Source organism: Equus przewalskii, chromosome 4 (genome assembly GCF_037783145.1).
Source record: "Equus przewalskii isolate Varuska chromosome 4, EquPr2, whole genome shotgun sequence".
Classification (NCBI taxonomy): Eukaryota; Metazoa; Chordata; class Mammalia; order Perissodactyla; family Equidae; genus Equus; species Equus przewalskii.
The window spans coordinates 3562298-3583378 of record NC_091834.1 but is presented as its reverse complement, the minus strand read 5'-3'; the positions used below and the strand labels follow the sequence as shown (position 1 = coordinate 3583378).

Below are 21081 nucleotides of genomic sequence, written 5' to 3'. Positions count from 1 at the left end.
GCAAGGTAATGAATGGACTAATTAGACAGGATCTATAGACTACTGTTGTAATGTTATGAATGTGCTTGCTGGTATCGTTGGTAAAAATTCAAGCAAAGACGATGGTGGAATTTGAAAAACATGCACGTTTTTGTGCCAGGAGTGAGGAGTGGCCTGCAATGTGAGGATTCTAGATTGCACGCAAACACATAGAATCCGTGCTTTACAGCCCTTCTGGAAGACTGCCAGCTTCAGACCTCCTTGGGCATTCCAGACCTCCCACGGGATTTGGAACTCCGTCTCTGCTCACTACCAGATTGTTTGGATACTATTAAGGGAACTGATAGGGCCTCTCAGGCACCCTTTGAATTTTTGAAGCCTGACTGGACTTGCGGAATGACTGTAAAGTTATTGCAGATATGAAACTAGTGTTTCTTGCCACACTTTGTATATGTCAAGTCTTTCCTTCAGCCTGTAACTATAGCAACAAGTTCTATAGCCCATTGTTTTTCACAGTCTGTCTTACCACCTCAGGGGCTGCCTAATAACCACCACTCTCATGTGGTATAATGGAAAAGGGTAAGGGATTTGGGGCCAGTGGCTATGGGTTTGAATAAATGCTGCTATTTATTGCTGTGTGATGTTGGGCACATCATTTATACTCTCGGAACTTCAGTTTCCTCATCTATAAAATGGAGATGATGGTTCTAATGGAACATGGCTGTTGTAAGGATTCAGTGAAGTAGTGTGAGGGAAAGCTTTGTCTACATTGTGAAGGGCTGTACAAATGTTGTTATTATTAGATGCACGGGTGAGTGACCCCTGGGCAGGAGTGCCTGCATCTGATGAGGGCGACCCGGTGGATATGTTAGAGACAAAGTCACGTCGGTTTCAATGACAGTTCTTCCCTATCATGACACTACATTCTATACCCACTCAGGAATGAGTTATAGAGCTCCTTTTGCCTAAGTTTCTGAGAGGAAAGGGGAAAAAATATAAAAAGCTTTGAAGAGAGAGTGAGTAACTTTTCTTGGGTTTGTGTTTGGGGTAGGGTGGGAGTGGGCAAAGGGAGGCAAATGAGTTGGGAGTAAGCCCAGAGCTCTCTCAGCATCCTTCCATCCCAGGGAGGGAACTTATCCTGTAGCAGAGTCTTGTGTTCTCCATTATGGCGGGCCATTTACAGGTTCCTCATTGGTTACACATGCATGTAGTTTAAGATTTCACTGTCTGATACTGTGAGCGTTTACTTTAAAGGCTGATAGGCACTTGGAGCTTCCTCTCAAGAGTTTGCTTTGCTTTTGTGTGTATGTATGTCTTTAATGAAAGGTAGTCCAAACCACATGGTAACTTTAATACTTCAATTGTGAGGCAAATTTTATCGGTACATACTGCAGTGGTTTTATTTTTTCTGTGCTGGAATCTTTTTTTTTTTTTTATGCAGGATTCTTCTTTGAGTAGGGTTTTTTCTTAATCATGTTTTCAGGAACAGAAAGAAGTTGTGGTTTGATTTGTTGGGTCTTTGAATGACAAAGCTTTTCTATTCCCTCTTTTTAAAAATATCCCCTGAAATCTGTATCTAAATCTTTAAAAAAATGTTTCAAGTCCAGTGTTAGTACGGTAATAATGGTTATTGTATAATTGTACATAGAATAAAAGGTCTGGACATAAATACGTGCAATCATTGTATCTGTTGCATTTAAGACTGCCAAGTTGGTAGTCTGTGATGAAGATGCGGCTGTTGCTGGATTAAGCGGATCTGAGCTAACTGTAGGCTGCATGTCAGAGGGGCTGCCCAATTTTCTGAGCCTGTCATATTGTGGACCAGAGGCCTTTCAAAAGCACCTTCAAATGTAGACTTTTAACGTTACCTCCAAGAGAGAACATACTGAAAATCACAGAGACGCACTCACAGGATTGAGAGGCACTCATGATAGAACTTTAAATACACCACAATTTGTGTAACCTGTTTTGTCGTTTCTATGTTTTTAAATAAATACAGGAAACTGAAACAAGCAAAACACATGAGTGTCCCAAACTTCTCCCTGGCTGCAGGAGGTCTGGCTCTGAGTTACCATGGAAACAGTCATGAAACTAACCTCCTGCGGCAGTGGGCTGCTGGGGAAGGGAGCAGTGATCATGTCTCCGGGGCGGCAGGAAGGGCTAATTGTGAGGAAGAACCCTCGGTTCTGTATGGGAGGAGGAGACAAATATCATGCTTGACTGTACGTTACACTAACACTTGTGTTCGTTCGGTGACAAGTCATATCAGAAGGCGGCATGGTTTCCTGCTGCGTCTTTCTTGGAGCAAGAACTCCACTTCACCTTGACAAAGCCACATCACTGTGTACATTGCCCCACTCTCTGCCGCATGGGGTGTTTGTTTTTCTCCTGTGGTCCTTGTAACAGTCAAAAAACATTTCCTTAAGAGTGCAAAATCAAAACAAAACGACCATCCCGTCTTCAGCAGTAGAGAAGAGGAAGTAGTGGTGCGTCTTACAAAACAAGGCATGCCCTGCAATGCTGATTGCTTCACTTTTCTTTGTGAAGCTTCCTACTTTGGCTTTCTCCTTTAACTCCGAAACGAAGTGTGAGTTCAGTGCTCTTCTGGAATAGGATGAAAGCTTCTATTGACCTGCCTTTCTCGTTGGCGGGCCTTTCACTTTTCTGTGTCAAAGCTCAGTACATGTCCTCTCCCTTCTAGAAAGCCTCGTAAAGCCATGTCCTCCCTTCCTCGGACTCCTGCAGCACACCATAGTACCGTGTTGGTGCAGGCCCTCGTCCTCGAACCTTCCACTGGGGGCTGCTTCGCTGCAGAACCTGCTCTGCGAACAGCGGCCGCCGTGTGTGTGGTGCAAAGCCGCCCGGCTCCTGCCGTCCACGCTTTCGTAGCACCTATTTCAGTGACACGTTTTCATTGATCTCTGCGATTCTTTGATTAATTTCTGTCTTGCCCACCAGTCTGTGAGCCCCCCTGGGGTCGTCTGATTTTGCTCACCACTGAGTCTGTCTCCCACCCACAGCACAGTGGCTGGCTCAAGCCTCGAGATTGTGTCCTTGCCTCCAAATTCGCCCCCTTTCCAAACCATTCCTCTAATGGTCACTAACATCTTTACAAGCTCATGCCACTCATCTCTGCAAAAAAAGTAGTGGCTCCCAACACCTGTAGATTAAAAGCTAAATTCTAGGCTACACTCTGCTTTTTAAGCCTATTTACCTTCTGGAGAACATTGCTTCTTATTTAGGCTTATTTTGCCTTACCTTTATGATGTGGAGCTAGTTATTTCCCTGCCTTGCTTCCTCTTTAGATTGTAAACCCCTTGCCTCTTTGTAAACTCTTGGTCTTCATAAAACAACTCAATAAGTATTTGCTTAGTTGATTTGGGTATTGTAAAGACATAGTCTCTAGAATTACTATACTTGATGGCTATGTAGTTCTCCCTACACAATGAATTTAAGATGTTTTATAAATATTCCCTTGTTTACATCACCATAGACTAAGAATGTATTTTATTCCATTGTTTTATTTACAGCTGTCAATCACATTGCCTGCAGCATGGTAATAATTAATACAATGGGCTTTGCAATCCTATATTAACTAATCCTTGAATATTTATCTTTTAAACTTTGTTGTCTACTTAAGCCCTTTCCAACCTCTCACTTAATTAGATTAATTAGTGTTTTAGGTTTTAATTCGCACGAGACTTTGGTATTTGCCTCTGTTGTGTTTTCTTCCTTTCCTATTCACTCTCCCTTTCTTTTCTAAGAGTTCAAGTTTGTCCGATAATGTCTATCTGTCAGGACTCTGTTATAGTGTCTTTTAGTTGCTTCCCTATGTAAACTGTTTTATCTGCTTTACAATATTGAGAATGTTTTCAAGACAATAGAGGTTGAAAACTTCAGCAGACAGAAATTTGTACAAATTCAGCAGAGTACCTGTCTTTTGTTGCCTGGGTAAGCTGTATCATATTGAAAGGTGCAGTGCTTTGAGAAGATTGCCTGAACTTAAGTTTTCAAAGTTAATGCCGTCTTGATTATACAGATTCCAAGAGCCTTTAAAAAATATTTTTAAACTGATAGATGACTATACTTTGCAAAACTGTAACGACTGAAAGCTGGAAAGCTTCCATATGTTTATAAACTGGGGATTGTTTGAATAACCTGTGGTGCGTCTATGCAAAGAAGGGCTGTGCAGCTGTGAAATGGAATGAGGACTATCTCTGTCTATTATTATGGCGTTCTTCAGGATATATTATTAAGTGTAGGTGTCTAGGTTTTGCTTCAAAATAATATGGAGAGGGGTGAGGGGAATGGGAGGGTTTGGATAAAACAAAATTGCTCATGAATTGATATTTGTTGAAGCTGGTTGATGGATACTTGAGGATTCATCATACTATTCTGCTACTTTTGTTTATATTTGAAATATTTCTTACAGAAAAAGCTAAAAATAGCATATGGTCTAATGTTGTGAAGGAAATATTTTTCTGGGATAGTCATTAACATTTGACATCCATGAAATGATTGAACATACAAATTTTAGCTTATTAACAAACAAATCTGATATATAACTAAGCCATTTCCAGCTCCCTGAAAATGTAAACAATAAACTGTGATTACTAACCAAATGTAAAGTGTTGTGATACCTTAGTAGTGATCGGTTCTTTTTAAAAGTTGCTTTATGGCATTGAAAAAGGATGCATGTTAAAGGTGGTGAAATTCAAACGGTATCAGTGGCTATTAATATCACATGAAGAAAGACAGCCAGACATTTGGGGCCTCGTGGTGAAAGGACGTGCTGCCACCGATGAAGCTGTCTTGTAGAGTAGGCACAGTGCCTGTGTGGTACACGTCTGGGGCAGAGAACTGGGGATATGACTGCGGCAGAAAAATGGGAGCTGGAAGTCCAGAGGGATTATCACATTTAATCTGCATGTATTCTTTATGAAGCAGAAAAGTTAGTTACTGTTACTCCGGTTTTAGAGAGGAGGAAGAAGACAATGAATAAATGACACGCCTGTGGCCACTTGACTAATAAACTCAAGAACCAGAGCCTACCATGCCTTCTGGATTCATATTATAGAACATGCTTTCCATATTGAAAGAATGAGATCTCTGTTGTCAAGGAGCAGCTAATCTGATAAGACAGACATGAGAGATGATACATGTTCAGCAGAAGATCCAGACCTTAAAATTATACAGTTGGAGATACCTACTTTGGCAAGAGATGAGTGCACATGTACTCTTCTGTTGAGTGCTGATTCATATATTACAGAGATCAAAAGAGCAAATAATTAAATGACGTTCTGTTGTGTAATGGAGGCCCCTTACCAGCTCTTTCTTGGAAGGGAAGCCACCCCAATGCCACCAATGTAGGCCAATAGAGACCTTGCAGGCCAAGATGCAGGTCATTTCAGAAACTGCTCTGGGTCCACTTGAATACATGAGCACATCAATGGCCAGTCCATAGGGCTGGCTTCATGGGTGTGTGACCTGTGCAGGCACACAACGGCCTGTTCTCAGAAGGGCCCTGCACTTGGTTAGTGCTCTGGTGTCACCATCTTGAAATTCTTAATAATTTTATTTTTGAGCTTGTGTTTTGTAAGTGCAGTCTGCTGGGACAATTGAGTATGCACATGAGCAGCAGAGATAGGCCAGGTGGCAGTGCGCACAAGCACAGGCCTGAGCTGTGACCACAGCAAGCAGTGTGGGTACTGAGCAATTAGCCTGATGACCTGGTGTGCAGGTACATGCCTCAGGCAGTATGGGGCACACAGGGTATTGGTTTTTATTTTTCCAAAAATAATTGAATTAACTTTGTGTTGTACTTCAAGGGTGAAGTTTATGCTTATTTACCCAATCAATGAATAGTAATTGAGTGCCTACTATAATGCTTAGTAAACAACATTAGGTTTCTACCCTCATGGAGCTTACATTCTAGTTATATAATTTTTCTCTAATTAATGTAACAATAGCCTGCTTTTAAAACTTAGAATTATTGACTCGAGTGTAGCAATGGAGAGTATATTTACAACAAAGCAGTCTTTTATAATGACGTGATTATATCTAACTTTCCTGACCTATCGTTTCACTGGAGAATAACATTCCAGTTAAGTTTTTCTTGCTTCTGTGATTTTCCATTAATTTTACTTTATAAGTGAAGATATCCCTGAATAGCTGAATATGGAATCGTTTTATTTTAGAATTGTGAAAAATGGAAGACAGCACCACAGACACAGAACAAGAAGAGGGAGAGGAGAAAGATGAAAAGGATCAAGAACACCCCATTTATGCCATAGCGCCCACAATTAACATCCGAGATGAGCGGTTGGTTGATTTATCTACAACTCCAGCTTTCATTTGTCTGCATGAGGTATATTTCTCTTTATATATTACTATAGTAAGAACTGAATCATCATCTACTTAAAATGCAGATGAAGCTAATATCATTATCAAAATAATTTATGACATGTAACCTGTAGGCATGTACAGTTTGAAGCACTTTAAGGTAAAGTAGTCTCTACCTTCTCTTCCACGGGCTTATGTCATCCTGGACCAATGCGGTAGTGCAGGTTCTGATACTTTTATAGCATAATAAATCTTTGTGTATATGCAGTTAGTTAAGTACCTTCCATGAGTTGGTAAATGAAGTAAAAGAGGAGATTGCTTTCGTTACTGAATATGCAACATTTCCTTCCATAAAATGAAGGTAAAAGATCTTGTCATCCAATGATAGAAAGAATATACACTTACGCAGTGAAATGTAGTTGCTGCAGGAGGGCACTGAGGTCCACTGTTTCCCGTCAGCAGAGAAGCGAAGAGGGACGTGTGACATATACGCTGATCATCTGGTTTTTAAAAAGCAAGGTGAATATTTAGGAAATACCCATATATGAGGAGAGGTTTGTTTTTAAAAAAAAAAACAAAACTGACCACATATGCAACTCCTACCCTGTCCTGCTTGATTGCTGTACTCTAGAAAATGGTTTAGATGGCATTTGAATTCTGGACTACTAACTTTGTGTGAATATAACTGAATAAAACATCTAAGAAATTTGATAAATAGGCATAATAAAAATAAACTTAAAAAGTCTTAAGGCAAAAACAGAGTTTATTGAAAACCAAAAAGCAAAACCAAATCCTCCCCCTGCCAAATATTTTGTTGGTGTCAATATTTTGAGCAATTGCTGCAATTACTGTTGAGCTTTTATTTTGTATATGTATGTATATATATATAAAACATCATGTCAGGAGCACTTGATGTCGAGCTGTCTCGTTGCTGGTGTTACTAACTTTGATCACCTGGCTGAGGTGGTAAATCCCTGGTTGGTCTCTGCTCTGTGAAGTTATTATTTTCTGTTTCAAATTAATAAGCACCTTATGGGGAGATACCCTGAGACTGTTTAACTCTTCTATTCCTCCTGAAATTTTCACCTACTAGTTTTGCATCTCTCGATGATTCTTGCCCAAATCAATTATTAGTATGACTGTCATCAAAAGGTGATTTTTCTAATTCCATCATTCCTTGTACATTTATTGGTTGGCTTCCTATGTAAGGAAGAACTTTCTCTTCTTTTCTATCTATCTGTCTGTCTATCTATCTATCTATCTATCTATCTATCTATCTATCGGTCTATCTAGGCTTATGAGTTCTTATTCTATTTAATGGGTTATGATTCACTACTTTCATTATTCATTTTGGTGCTTTAGTTGTCCCCGCTTTGGGTAGGGTACACCCTTCAAGAGGGCTCATTTGTCTTTTTGACATACCCCTATGATTCTTTGTGTACTTCTTTACCTTCTGGCTTAAAAATATGTTCCAGGCTCATTTTGCATTTTCATTGCTCCATTCCTGGAACCAGCCATCTCTCAAAGGATCTCAAAGGTCCTTGGTTCCTTTTAGTGGAGAATGATATTTGAAGACTGAGATCTCAGTTCTGGGTATGCTCATTGCTACTGGTCTATCATTGCTTCCAAGTCCTCTCAGCAGACTCAGCTAGGAAATAGATGCAGCAATATATTTGTCCACACGAATTTATATCTCTTTCTATATATATCTTTATGTATTTGTAACCATGAGTTCATATCTCTAGTCTTAATATTTTTAAGTGGTCAGGGTTCTCTATTTCTGCTAAAATCCATTATATAGCCCAGTTTGCGGTAGGATTTCTACTTTTATACCACTACCTTTAATAATTCTATCAAATAAAAAATAAGGCTGAACTAGAGTTTATTTCTACCAAAGGTTATGCTAATAAGAAAATTATAGTCAAGCCACAGATAAAGAAGCACGAGAGTTTGTTTTGTAACGTCAAAGGAGAACTTAGGACAACTTCTGGTTATTGACCTTCAGTGTAACAATTTATTAAATATTTCGAGAATCTGTCAATATACATGTGTGTACAAATTATGGTTATTAATAGACTATGACCAGCCCTTGATGAAGTGGATAGTGGCAAAGAACTGTCTTACCTACCCTTTGAATAGTGTAAAATCACTGAGTAAAATTGCTGTACTCTTCCTCAAGCCAGCAATATCTGGAAGAATGAATTATTAGCTTCAAACAACTTTATTTCCGTAATAAACACCACTGAGATTGTTTGTAATTGGTATCTATAGCTTTATTTTCTAATTCTTTTAGCATTCCTCTAATATTTACGCATCTTACAGTTTTTTAGCCTATATTGTAGAAGCTGTCCTCCTTTAGGTGTCTAAATGGAAGCTGTGTCTGCCAAATAGCAAGAGTTCAGATGTCACCTGAAAGAAAGCAGTTAGAAATTCACTTCCAGGTCCAGATGTTTGGCATCACATTCAAAGAACCAGAAGCTGCTTGCAGCCTTCATTGTTATTAATGCTAGTCGCACAGTTGGCCCAGCACTACTGAGTTGCAAAACATGGATGTCGTGCTCTCGTCTATTACTGGCTGCAGAATGTGTTCAGTGTGGCGTGCATGGCACTCTGCAATTTGGCCCCAACTATTTTTGAACCTAATAATTCACTTAGACCCTCTGTTGATCTGCTCTTTATGTTCTTCCCTTAGCAGGGACTCTCCTATATTCAGATGCCTAGGAAACTAGCACATATTCACAAAGCATGATACAAGGTCGTTGCTGTCAACAAATCTTCCTAATCACATTGCTTCTTGAAAGTCTGTACCATTTGAGCTAACAAATCAAATGAACTTTTAGTATAGGCCACACTTTGCAACCCCTGCTTCTGTTCCTAACCTTTCAGAGTCTGGCTCAGTTCCCATGTCCTTCGAGAAACTTTGAGCCACCAGCTCACGATGGTTTCTCCAACTTCTCTACTCTTAGAGCATTTGTAGGCTGTACCTGTCACTTGGAACTAGGCCATTAACAGGTATTTGTTGAATATCTTCTCATCATAAAATATTTTGCGTAGAAAATTTAGAATTCCCCGCTGACGTTATGATCACATTAAGCAGTAAGACCTAACAAGGCAGGAACTATGCCGTGTTAATTCACACTTTGGATGGATATTCAAAGTAATGCTTGGTAACTAGGCCACGTGATTTTCATCAATGGACTGTGTGGGTTAATGGTGGACACTTGATCCTAACTCTGTCATCACTGCCTAACTATGAGAACTGGCACTCCACGTGCACTAATATTCAGTGTACAGTAATATTCACCGTGCAGCTCGGGGATTCTTTTACATATGCCTATAACCAACAGGTTCGGAACTGAATTCATCATTCTTCTCCCTATCTTAATTCTCCTCCTGTATTCTCTTTGTCAGTTTGAGAGTTAATCTCTTTTAAATATCTCTTCTCCATTCCTGCCATATTCCTACTCAGATCAAGATAAATTTTCTGCAACCCAGATATCTCCCTTGAGACCTCCTAGTCTTTGCTCCCACCAAAGTTAACCACTAGTCTGCTTATTACTATATACTAGTTTTGCCTCTTCTTAAACATCATATAAATGGAATCATACAGTATGTTTTGCTTTGTGTCTGGCTTCTTTTGCTCATCATTGTATCTGTGAGATTCATTCATAACATTGTATGTGGCATTAGTTCAATTATTTTTTATTGCTGTGAAGTATTCTATTGTATAAATATACCATCATTTGCTTGTATTCTCTTCTGTTTGGAGATTTGGGTTGTTTCCTGTTTGGGAAGTTTATGAATAAATTTCCGTGATCATTCTTCTGCATGCCTTATACTTATGAATTCATTTCTCTTGGGTGTATGCCTAGGAGTGGGTTTAACTGTGCCATAGTCTAGGTTTCTATTCAGCTTTAGTGGACACCTTCAAATGATTTTCCAAAGAGATTCATACACTCTGAGGATGGTAATAACCCTTTTCATCCAATACCACAGCAGTGTGTTGCTTTATTTGTATCCTATACAGCACTGGCTCAAGACCTTGCACACAGACAAGCAGTAAATATATAGTATAAAACAGCTTTGTTTTCCAAGTTCCTCATGTGGTTAAAAACAACATTCTTTCAACAAAGAGTTTGTGTACTTCTTTGTTCAAAGCATCGTGTTAGATGCTGTCACTCATCCAAGCTTAATATAAGTTATAGCTTTCGTGGTATTCCCCAAGTTAGGCTTTCTACTTCTATCTGTACATGGTTATGTAAAGTAGCACTGATTTATAAGTGTGACCTCAGGTGTCAGATGTCAGTGTGTCAGATGTTGAACTTTTCCAAGATTGGAAGCCATAAAACTATTCTTGTCTGAAGGCCAAGAGTCAAAATCAAAACATGAAATTATCTCGCCAGTTGTCTCCTCCTTTCTCTTCATTTCCTGGAAATAATTCTTGTGCCGGTCGTTGTTAAGTCTCTGATCTGACTTAGCCAAGGGGTGGAGCAAACGTAGCACAGGAGCATGTGGGAGGAAGCACTCAGGAAGTTAAAGTGTGAATCGGTGTAAAATACGAAATTCTGTAAAAGTAGAGTGTGGGAGTATGCAAGTATTGTGGGTGAGTAGACAAAGATGGATGTGCCTTGTTGCTATGTGACCTTTTCACAGAAATAGGTTATGTGCGAAACTATGAACTGTTGGACTTCCTACAAAATGTGCAATAAATATATTTGTGTCCAAGTTTTAGTTGCATGTCAGATTTGAAAAGAATCGAGACGTCACGAAGTTTTTCAAGAGTATTGGGAGACATTACATCTTCATCCATTTGACAGATATTAACTCAGCACCCGCTAAGTGCCAGGCTCTGCGTTAGGAGATGTTTATTATCATTGTTATTAAAGCTACTGAAATCAAATTTATCCCTTCCACTCCTCCTTTGTTTTGAGCGCCTCATGTGTGCTGCTTAGCCCTAGACACCGTGGGGCATTCGTAAGCATAAAGTATATAAAAGGTTACTATTCTTTAGAAGCTTAATTTGGGAAAAAGCAACTTGAAATGTTAAATATCACAAGAGGCAGTATGTGGTTGTGAATCTGGAAGGTGCTAACAGTATTATTAAAATTGAGTGGAAGTGGGGCTGGCCCAGTGGCCGAGTGGTTAAGTTCGCACACTCTGCTGCAGGCGGCCCAGTGTTTCGTTGGTTCGAATCCTGGGCGCGGACATGGCACTGCTCATCAAACCATGCTGAGGCAGCGTCCCACATGCCACAACTAGAAGGACCCACAATGAAGAATATACAACTATGTACCGGGGGGCTTTGGGGAGAAAACGGAAAAAATAAAACCTTTAAAAAAAAAAAAATTGAGTGGAAGGAACAGTCACTGTGGGATGAGATGATCTGGAAAAAACTTTTTGGAGGCAGTAGTATGTGAGAGGGGATATTCATCCCCATCCATGCCATCCACTGTGGACCTACTTTTCTATCCTTCAGCTTTGCCCACATGCTTTGCCCACATTCCAAGTATGTGCACATACTTGGAATAGCTGCACCTCAGTGACCCCAAGGTACCTCAAAATAAACATGCTCAGAAATAAATTCGTTATTCTCCTATATTCTGTCAGTTGGTTCTGTCTCTTGAACATCTGTTGAATTTGTCTCTTTTCCATTCCTGCCATATCACCAATTAGAATGCCGTTTCAGTGATCAAGATAAGATGCGAAGAGAGACAACCAACGCAGGGGCAATGAGAAAAGAGAATACATGTAGGAAAGATATTAAGGAAGTATAAAATGCTGACTTAGTGTCTGAATGGGTGGAGGCGTGGCAGTGAGGGAGAGGAGAGTCTAAATTGATGCTTGGGTCTCTGATTTAGAAAAGTGGCTGCATCATGGTACTGTAAGTGACAGAGAATTCAGAAGACGCAATGGGTCTGAGGGGAAGGTCCAACATGTGGATCTTGAGCTTACGGGGAAGTCCCTGGGCTGGAGATATAGACACAGCAGGTTCCTGATAGATTCAGATCACTTTCTGAAAGGGTTGCCAATCGCCTCATGTATATTTAACAGCTCAGTCTACCACTGTGTGTTTATAAAAAGATGTTGCCATCGTTTGCCTAATTCCCTACTTTGAAAATTATTTCTTTTGCTGGGATATTCACAGGTTCAAAAGATACTTATTTTTTTTTTTAAAGATTTTATTTTTTCCTTTTTCTCCCCAAAGCCCCCCGGTACATAGTTGTGTATTCTTCGTTGTGGGTTCCTCTAGTTGTGGCATGTGGGACGCCGCCCCAGCGTGGTATGTGAGCAGTGCCATGTCCGCGCCCAGGATTCGAACCGACGAAACACTGGGCCGCCTGCAGCGGAGCGCGCGAACCCAACCACTCGGCCACGGGGCCAGCCCCAAAAGATACTTATTTTTTATACATTTTGTTCTCTTGAGGCTGGTAACATTAAATAAATTCTGAAATTTTTAATAAAAATTTTAAATCAATTACAGAAAATATTGGTGATTTTCTCATGCTGCTAAAACTTCCTTCATTTTCTAGGCTGGACCTTCTATAGAGTTCCTGATGAGTTTCTTGAGATAATCCCTAATGAAATTTAGAATGTTTTTAAAGAATGAAAACGTTTTCTGTTTCTTTCATACATGAATTAATTAATCAAGTAACTGGTTACAAAGATGAAAATGTAAGATCCCCACCTTCAAGGAGCTTACAGTCAATGTGGTTTCAAGCATGTAATTTAATTCTGATAGTGAATCCATGAGGAATAGGAATTTTGCGATATGGTTCTTTCCATCTTAAACATTCTGAAAGATTGAGAGAGGCTCTAGGTTGCTCATCTGGGCAGATACAGAGCCAGGCATGGAACCCAGTCTCCTGTCTCCTACCTTAGCACGTGTTTTACCTGACATTATTCACTTGTCATTCACACCTTTAAACACTACTATTTTAGGATTTTACAAATTGACTTTTTAAGTAAACTGTATATTAAAAGAGAAAAATAAAGATAAATATTTAACTCTCTAAATATTTCTCCGTAGTTTCCCTATCCTTTTCTTAGTTATCACATCTCACTAATAGCTGTACTTAGGGGATCTGCATTAAAAATCTACTAAACTTCTTTGTACGGTCTTTCTACAAGTCTTGCTATTGTTGGCATGTTTTCACTTTTCCATCAGACTTCCAGGCAGCCTTGCAAGAATAATGTTTCAAGATTTTGTTTGGCTTTCAAGAAACTTTAAACAGACTGATAATTTTTTAGACAACACAGATAGGTTCCATTTTTCCCATTAAGTTTTTTCTTTCACTCTGACAATAAGGTGGAAGTATAAAAATCTTCCCATTGTGGACGAAGCCCTTGGCACGTGCCTGGAATGTACTTAAACAAGTTTGGGGTATCGACATGCTTCATATCTGTTTAGAAAGATTAAAGATATTATATTAGGCTTATAAGAATACAAGCCATGTTCCACTTTGCAAAGTAGATTAACACCCCTAAATTCAATCAGTAAAAGTACACACTGTAGAAGAGTTCAGGGGAAGAAGAGAGAAGGTCCCATGTTAGGGTGTCCACACACTGGTGCCTTCAAAAGGAAAAACATGATGGTTGATTCTGGCTGGTAACCTGGGGTGTTGTCAGAAAACTCTGCTGTCCAAACAGGCTGTGGTCAGTGGCAAGTGGGAGTCAGAAGAGTGTTGACAATTGGAAACAGAGAGGAATTGGTGGTTTTTCTACCTCCTGTCTGTGAGATTATCGACCTCATGCCAGACTCATGGGAAGGAGCTGGGGAAAAATGGGGCAGCAGCCCTCCCCTTGGCAGCTCATCTGTCCCCTCATCTGTGTGGTTAATTTTCCTCAATCTTGCTTTCTCTTTTTCAATTCCTTTACTGATGTATTGAGGACCTAGTTTGCATATGTGTGTGTGCCTCTGTGTGCGTGGTTTTTTTAAAATGTTTATTCTATTCGCTCTTTTATTTTATTTGTTTATTGCTGAGGAAGATTCGCCCTGAGCTGACATCTGTGCCAGTCTTCCTCTATTTTGTATATGGGTCACTGCCACAGCGTGGCTGCTGATGAATAGTGTAGGTCTGCACCTGGGAACCGAACCTGGGCCACCGAAGAAGAGCATACCAAACTTAACCACTAGGCCAAGGGGCCAGCCCTGCTATGTTTATTTTTCATTATATATTTAATAAAGTTTTAATTACCTCTTTATTCTTCATTTATTCTTTAGCTACTATTGTAGCAAGTTGATTAAATATTAAAAATAATAATCTAAACTCAGATACTATTTTTTTAATAGTCACTATGAACAGATAATGCTTTGTAAAATTAAGATTAAGAGAAATACTTAATGGTATTGTTTTCTCCTTTGAGAAAGAAAGTTCTTGAGAGAGAAAGAAAGTTGGCTTTTGAAAGCTTGTGGCTCTGAGTAGACAGTGTGCATCTCGAGAAACATAGTACCTTTAGTAATCCAAGAACTATTTGAATGTATTAGGCACTAAAGATAGAAGCTTAAGAATTAAAATAAATAATGCCTTTTTCAATTAAAATCTATTATATATAGGTGGATGGGGGAAGGTACTCTTGTCTGTTGGGTAGATTCTTTGGGGAATAAAGCAGAATGGAGTAGGATTGGAAATTTGGGTATCCAGTAACTGGATTCACAGTAACATCAGTAAATGAGTCAGCAGTAGTGAACACCGGAAAAGTCAGCTAGAACAAGGCAATCATTATAGTTTTCATTAGGCAAGCAAGATGAGGGTCTCAATGGTCAAGTAGTGATATACAGGCCAGACTAGGGAGTTAGAGAAGAGTATCAGAGAGCCAGATAATAAAGTTTTTTCAGCTAGGAGGTTAGGTTTTTTAAAATTTTTAACTATTTTTTAATACGTAAAATATGCCATAGTACAAAATTCAAAAGGCAGAGAATAGAACACAGTGAAAAGTAAGCCAGCCTCTCACCCCATCTCACAATCTGCAGTTTCCCTCCCCAGAGACAACCCTTATTAACAGTCTCTTAGACATAGCCTTACAGAAGTCTCTGCACAAATAAGCAAGTGGTAGTGTAATATACATACTTGCTTGTTTTATGCATGTATACAATTTCTGTATTCTTTTTAATGTTTGCATAGTATTTCAGTACATGGATGGAGCATATTATGAGACATTTAGGTCATTTCCAATCTTCTATTATGGACAATGACAGAGTCAGTGACCTTATGCATGCATCATTGTACACTGGAATAATGTTAAAACAACAAATTCCTAGTAGTGGGATTACTGGATCAATGAGTTTGCTCACTTAAAAAATTTCAATTGTAGAAAAATACGCTTAACAAAAAATATGCCATCTTAGTCATTTTTAAGTGTACAGTTCAGTGGTGTGAAGTATAGTCATGTTGCTGTGCAATCCATCTCCAGAACTTTTTCATCTTGCAAAACTGAAATTCTGTCCCCTTAAACAACAACTCTCCATTCCCCCTGCCCCCAGCCCCTGGCAACCACCATTCTACTTTCTGTCTCTATGAATTTGACTACTCTAGGGACCTCAGAGAAGTGGAATCTTACAGTTTTTGTCTTTTTGTGATTGACTTATTTTACTTAGCATAATGCCTTCACGATTCATCCATGCTGTAGCATGTGACAGCATCTCCTTCCTTTTTAAGATGGAATAATATCTCATTGCATGTATACACCACATTTGGTTTATCCATTCATCCATTGATGGACCCCTGGTTGCTTCTACCTCTTGGCTGTTATGAATAATGCTGCTATGAACATGGTGTACAAATATCTCTTCGAGATCCTACTTTCAATTCTTTTGAATATATACTCAAAAGTAGAATTGCTGGATCAAGTTTGTGTATTTTAAAATTTTGTTTTTATTGCCAAAGTTCTCTCCATAGAGGTTGTAATAGCTTATGTTCCCACCAACAATAAATGAATGTCTCTCTTCTCACACCAGTACTGTGTGCTGTCTAACTTTTGGACCTTTGTCATGGTGGTTGGGGGAAAAATGTTATCATAGTCTTTATTTACATTTATCTTCAAATGAGTGGAGTAGAGCTTTTTTCATATGTTTAAGTCTTTTAAAATATAGTAAGTTAGTAGAAAATGTAAGTTATAGGAAGGCCAACATATCAGGAGACAATTGCCATTGAAATGATAGTTTATGGCTCACAGTTCCTAAAACAGGAGAGTGTGGGGACCTGGAATTGGCCACCCCAAGATACGTCTCTTTGGCATGAGGATTATTTGGGGCTGGTTACTTTTAATAAACTGCAGATAGGAAAGCAACTGCGGGGTGGAACTTGCTTGCCCTTTGTTAGGAGACATTTACATTGTAAAGGAAATCTCCATCTGTAAAGGTGCCTCCCTCTCTGTACCAGGAAAAAGAGGGGGATGACCTTTATCTCTAGAAACTCTTAATCAATGCCAAAGGCAAGGACTTAAATCTGCATTTGTTTACTGCACTTGTGTGGTAATCTCCCAAGATCGATTCCCCCTCCACCCCCAACATCCTCCTTTGTCGTTAGCTGAAGATGATATTTAAGGTGGGGGCTTCAGCCATTTTGGCGAGTTGCTTAGCTTGCCTGAGCCTCTCCCATGTATACATGTTATAAAGCTTTGTTTAATTTTCTCCTGCTATTCTGTCTCATGTGAATTTAATTTGTTCTCCAGCCAGACGAACCCAGAGAGGGTAGAGGAAATGTCTTCCTCCCCTACAGGAGCATGCCGTGCTATGGAGGGGGTCACCTGAGGAAGCACCAGGGCTGGTGAGAAGGCAAAGGGAGAAGGAGGAACTGTGGGCAAGAGCGTTTATGGTGGTTTCCCCCGGGAGGAATGGGTGAGGCAGGGTAGCAGGCCCAGGATTAGCTCTGGGTCTTAGAAGATGTTTGGCACCTGGTGTTGGGATGATTAGGGCAGTTGTACAGTGGCCTGAGGGTGAGAGCTTGATAAAGGAGATAGTCCAGGGTGTGGTGTCTGGATTGGTTTGTTTCCATTTGGAAAATGTGCCCGCACGAGGAGGACTTCCCTCAGTGCTGTTGCGGGGAGGGAGGCAATGAGGGAGGCAGGAAGCCTGGGCAAGGTGACTCAGGCGTATTATCAGGCTGTCTCAAACAAGGCGTGCCTGGTGTGGGCATGGAGGGCAGACCTTAGAGCATCAGCTTTACAGAAGTGAGAAGCATGACTAATCCAAAGAGCTATTTGTACTTCCTCTTTTGTGAATTCTGTTCACATCCTTTTTTCCATTTTTTTGTTGTGTAGTTTTTTTCTTTTGAGTCATAGAAACTCTTTATACATTTAGAAAGTAAGCCTTTCTGTGTAATATGCATTGCAAAAATCTTTCCCTCAGTTTGTTGGATTTCTTTTGAGTTTGCGTAAGGCGTTTTTCTCCATGTGGAAATTTATTTTTGTACATGCTTAAACTTATTGATCGTTCCTTTCACAACCTCGCGATTTTGCGTCCTACTTAAGAAGACCTTTGTTACTCTGAGATCATAAATGGTCTCCTGTGTTTTCTCCTAGTACATTGACAGTTTGAGTCATTATATTTTAACCTTTGTTCCATCTGGCGTGTATGTTGGTGTAAGCGGAAACAGAAAGGAGATGCCAGCAACAAGCTTAGAACCTAGTGCCAAATCCATTATCTTCTGATGCAAAAGTTCTTTTCATATTTCCAGCCCATACATCCCCAGGTGGAGGCAAGCAGGAATACCTGGGTGGCATCAAGGGCAATGAAATAAGTGGGTATAAGAATTACTGGACCTCGACCTCAGATTAAGAAGATAGGAATTTTGCTGTCTGTAAAGCCTACATCTAAGAATAAACAGGCTGAAAATATCTTAAATCTTAATGGTTTGGAAAGAAAATCTCTGATTGGTGGGGCAGGGAGTGGTTCAGTCAAAATGGGTCTTTGTTCTAGCTCCACATGTAGCAGTCATGCAGCCGTCAGCAAGTTATTTACATTCTCTGAGCCGCACTTGACTCTAATGGTACCTTTCTCAGCTTACGATCCTTCAGGGGCACCTTACTGCCTACCATGGTGGTTTTCACCCTCTTTTTAAACCGCTTTTATCACTTTTTTCCAGTGGAAATCTTACACAGAAGGGCAATATGTGAAAGGGATTTGGATGTGGTGGATGTAGAGGTGAAGGATGCAGAGGTGAATGTCCTTTGTTCTCCCAGCTTCACATCTGCTGTCACCACCAGCACCACTGCCCCAAGCCCCCTGAGGAACTGCTGGGGAAACCCTATGCTCTCAACAGATAGTTTGTGAACTGAATAAAACTGAGCCGTCTCTCTCCCACCTTAAAACCCGTCTCACCACAGCCAAAAAGAAACACAGATCTGCCTCCAGACATGCTTGGAAGGCAATGTGACTGTACTGAAAGGCGCTTCAGGAACACAGGAGGGAGTTCCGCAACACGTCATGCAGCAAAACTTCCCCAAATTCCTCATCACAGCAGATGCCTCTCTCATACCACCCCTCCCCGCTCCTCCTTAAACACTCCTCCAGATATTTGTGCCCCCGCCCCAGGCTGACTTTTTCCCACTCTGTATCTCCACCCATCTTCTCCTTGATATCGCTGGATTGTTTTGTAAAACAGGCTTCAGAGTTCCTTCCAGTTTTCCTTCCCACCCAGTATCCGTCATCACCTCACAGCCCAGGCACAGAACTGAGCAATCAATAAGCAGCCAGAGGAGATTGTAGATATGAGGTTTGATTTTTTTCCTCACCCATTATAAGGATTAAGTGTCACCTCCTTGACCTTACAGTCAAATGCATCTACAATCTGATCCACCATTCCTTTCTTCCTTTTGTTGCTGTCCCCTGCCACATACCCCATGCTCCAGCCAAACCAGACGTATTGTTGTTTCCCTAACTAGTTCCTGATTTTCCGACCTGCTGACGCCTTCGCTCATCCTACACCCAGCCCAGGAGTGCTCTCCTCCCCATCCTGTGCTTCAGAATTCTACCCATCTTTCAAGAACAGCTCAGATCCCACCTTTTTCTTGAAGCATCTCACTTCCTGACAAAGTGCTGTCACTTCTGTTGTTGTACCCTTTCTGCATGGTGCTTGTGTAACCACAGGCCCTCCGGGGCCAGTTCAACTGACCCCATGGTTTATCCACAGATTGATTAAGAATTGTCTTTCAGGGGCTGGCCCCATGCCTGAGTGGTTAGGTTTGCGTGCTCTGCTTCAACAGCCCAGGGTTTTGCCAGTTTGGATCCTGGGCGCGGGCACAGCACCATTCATCAAGCCATGCTGAGGCGGTGTCCCACATGCCACAACCAGAAAGACCTACAACTAGAATATACAACTACTTACCAAGGGGATCTGGGGAGACGAAGAATAAAAGAAAGAAGATTTGCAACAGATGCTAGCTCAGGTGACAATCTTTTAAAAGAAATAAAAAGAAGAAAAAAAAAAGAATTGTCTTTCAGAAAATTTGCAAAGTCAAGTAGCCAGAGCACGTGCTGAAGAAGAAATCTTGACATGAAATGATTGTGGAACCAAAGATTCTCCCCCCTACGGAACCAAAGGACCAGGACCTGACTGGAACTTAAAAGCCGGACTCTTCTCAGAAGCAAGAGGTCCGTCATCCAGGAAGATCCGGTGTTAAAATTCCGTCCCCACCTCACCATAAATGTTTAGAACCTCATCATAAATGTTTAGAACCTTGCCATAAATGCTGGAAACCCACCAATTAAAACCTGTCCCACCAGCATTTCCTCATGCCAGCCTGTTCTCCCTAACCTCGTAAATTGCACCCCAGATCCTGAGTTGGAGAGTCAGATCTGAGGACACACGCCCCCATCTCCCTGTGGATCCATCTCACAGAATAAAACTGATGTCATTGGTTAATTGGCGTATTTATGCACATTGGGTAGGACAACCCCATTTTTGTGCAGTAACACTTGCACTTACCTTGTGCCACTTATTATTTTCTTTCCTGTTTTTTAAGCTAATCTATAGTGGCTTTAGGAACTTTGAAAGCAGGAAGCCTACGCTATTCTTCTTGATATTCCGTGCAAACCATCAGTTAGCTCACTGTCGTGCACGTTACCATGCCCTTTTCAATGGGATGAATGTACACAGTGATTAGTAACGCCTCCACCAACATAATCACACTACTGAGTCACTATTTTATAAGGCACGCTTAAAGAGGAGAAATTTCTTACAAGTTTCCCAATTCATTCTCCGCATCAAGTCCACCTAAATTCTCAGAGATTTAAATGCTTAGAAATATCATACCAAGTTAGAACCATCATGCCTCTATTCCGGTTTTATTTTTGCTAGCTGAGCCCCCAAAGGGATATGCAATGGGGAGGCAATGATTTTCAAATATTTTTTGGAAACAAAACCTTTTCTTTAAGTGAAATTGAAGGGAGCCCCAAGATCTAAATAAAAGCAGAACTATTCTAGGTGAACAGTGTTTCACCATCATACATTCTCCTGGCTTCTTCCCCTACCCTGCTTCCTTGGCATTCGTGAAGTATGTCTGCAAAACCTGAGGGTCGCTGGGGACACAGTTTGAGAACCTCTACTCTAGAAGTTTAGCATGTTAAATATCAACCCACATTCATCATAAAAGTATTGGTCATCTTGTCCAACTTCCATAATTACCCGTGTCATCAGAGCCTCTCTAGACTTTTTATCATTGGCTTGATCAGATAAAGACAAAAATTTTACTTGAAATAAGCTAGAAATAAAAAAAGTAGCCATCACCAACACCATTCATTTGTAAATGATAGTCACATTT

At 40.4% G+C, this 21081-nt stretch overlaps 1 protein-coding gene across 11 annotated transcripts in view; it reads left to right on the top strand.

Moving 5' to 3' along the window:
• The window catches only part of CCDC146 (coiled-coil domain containing 146), a 114927-nt gene that overhangs the window by 12047 nt on the left and 81799 nt on the right, over positions 1 to 21081 (top strand). For 8 of the 11 annotated variants that reach the window (XM_070617020.1, XM_070617023.1, XM_070617021.1 and 5 more), the window contains exon 2: positions 6177 to 6346. The exons of the other annotated variants lie outside the window; for them this stretch is intronic. In XM_070617020.1, coding sequence (XP_070473121.1) covers positions 6188 to 6346 — 159 coding nt within the window. In that variant the 5' untranslated portion in view covers positions 6177 to 6187. The remainder of the gene's footprint in view (positions 1 to 6176; positions 6347 to 21081) is intronic. 11 annotated transcript variants of the gene reach the window in all.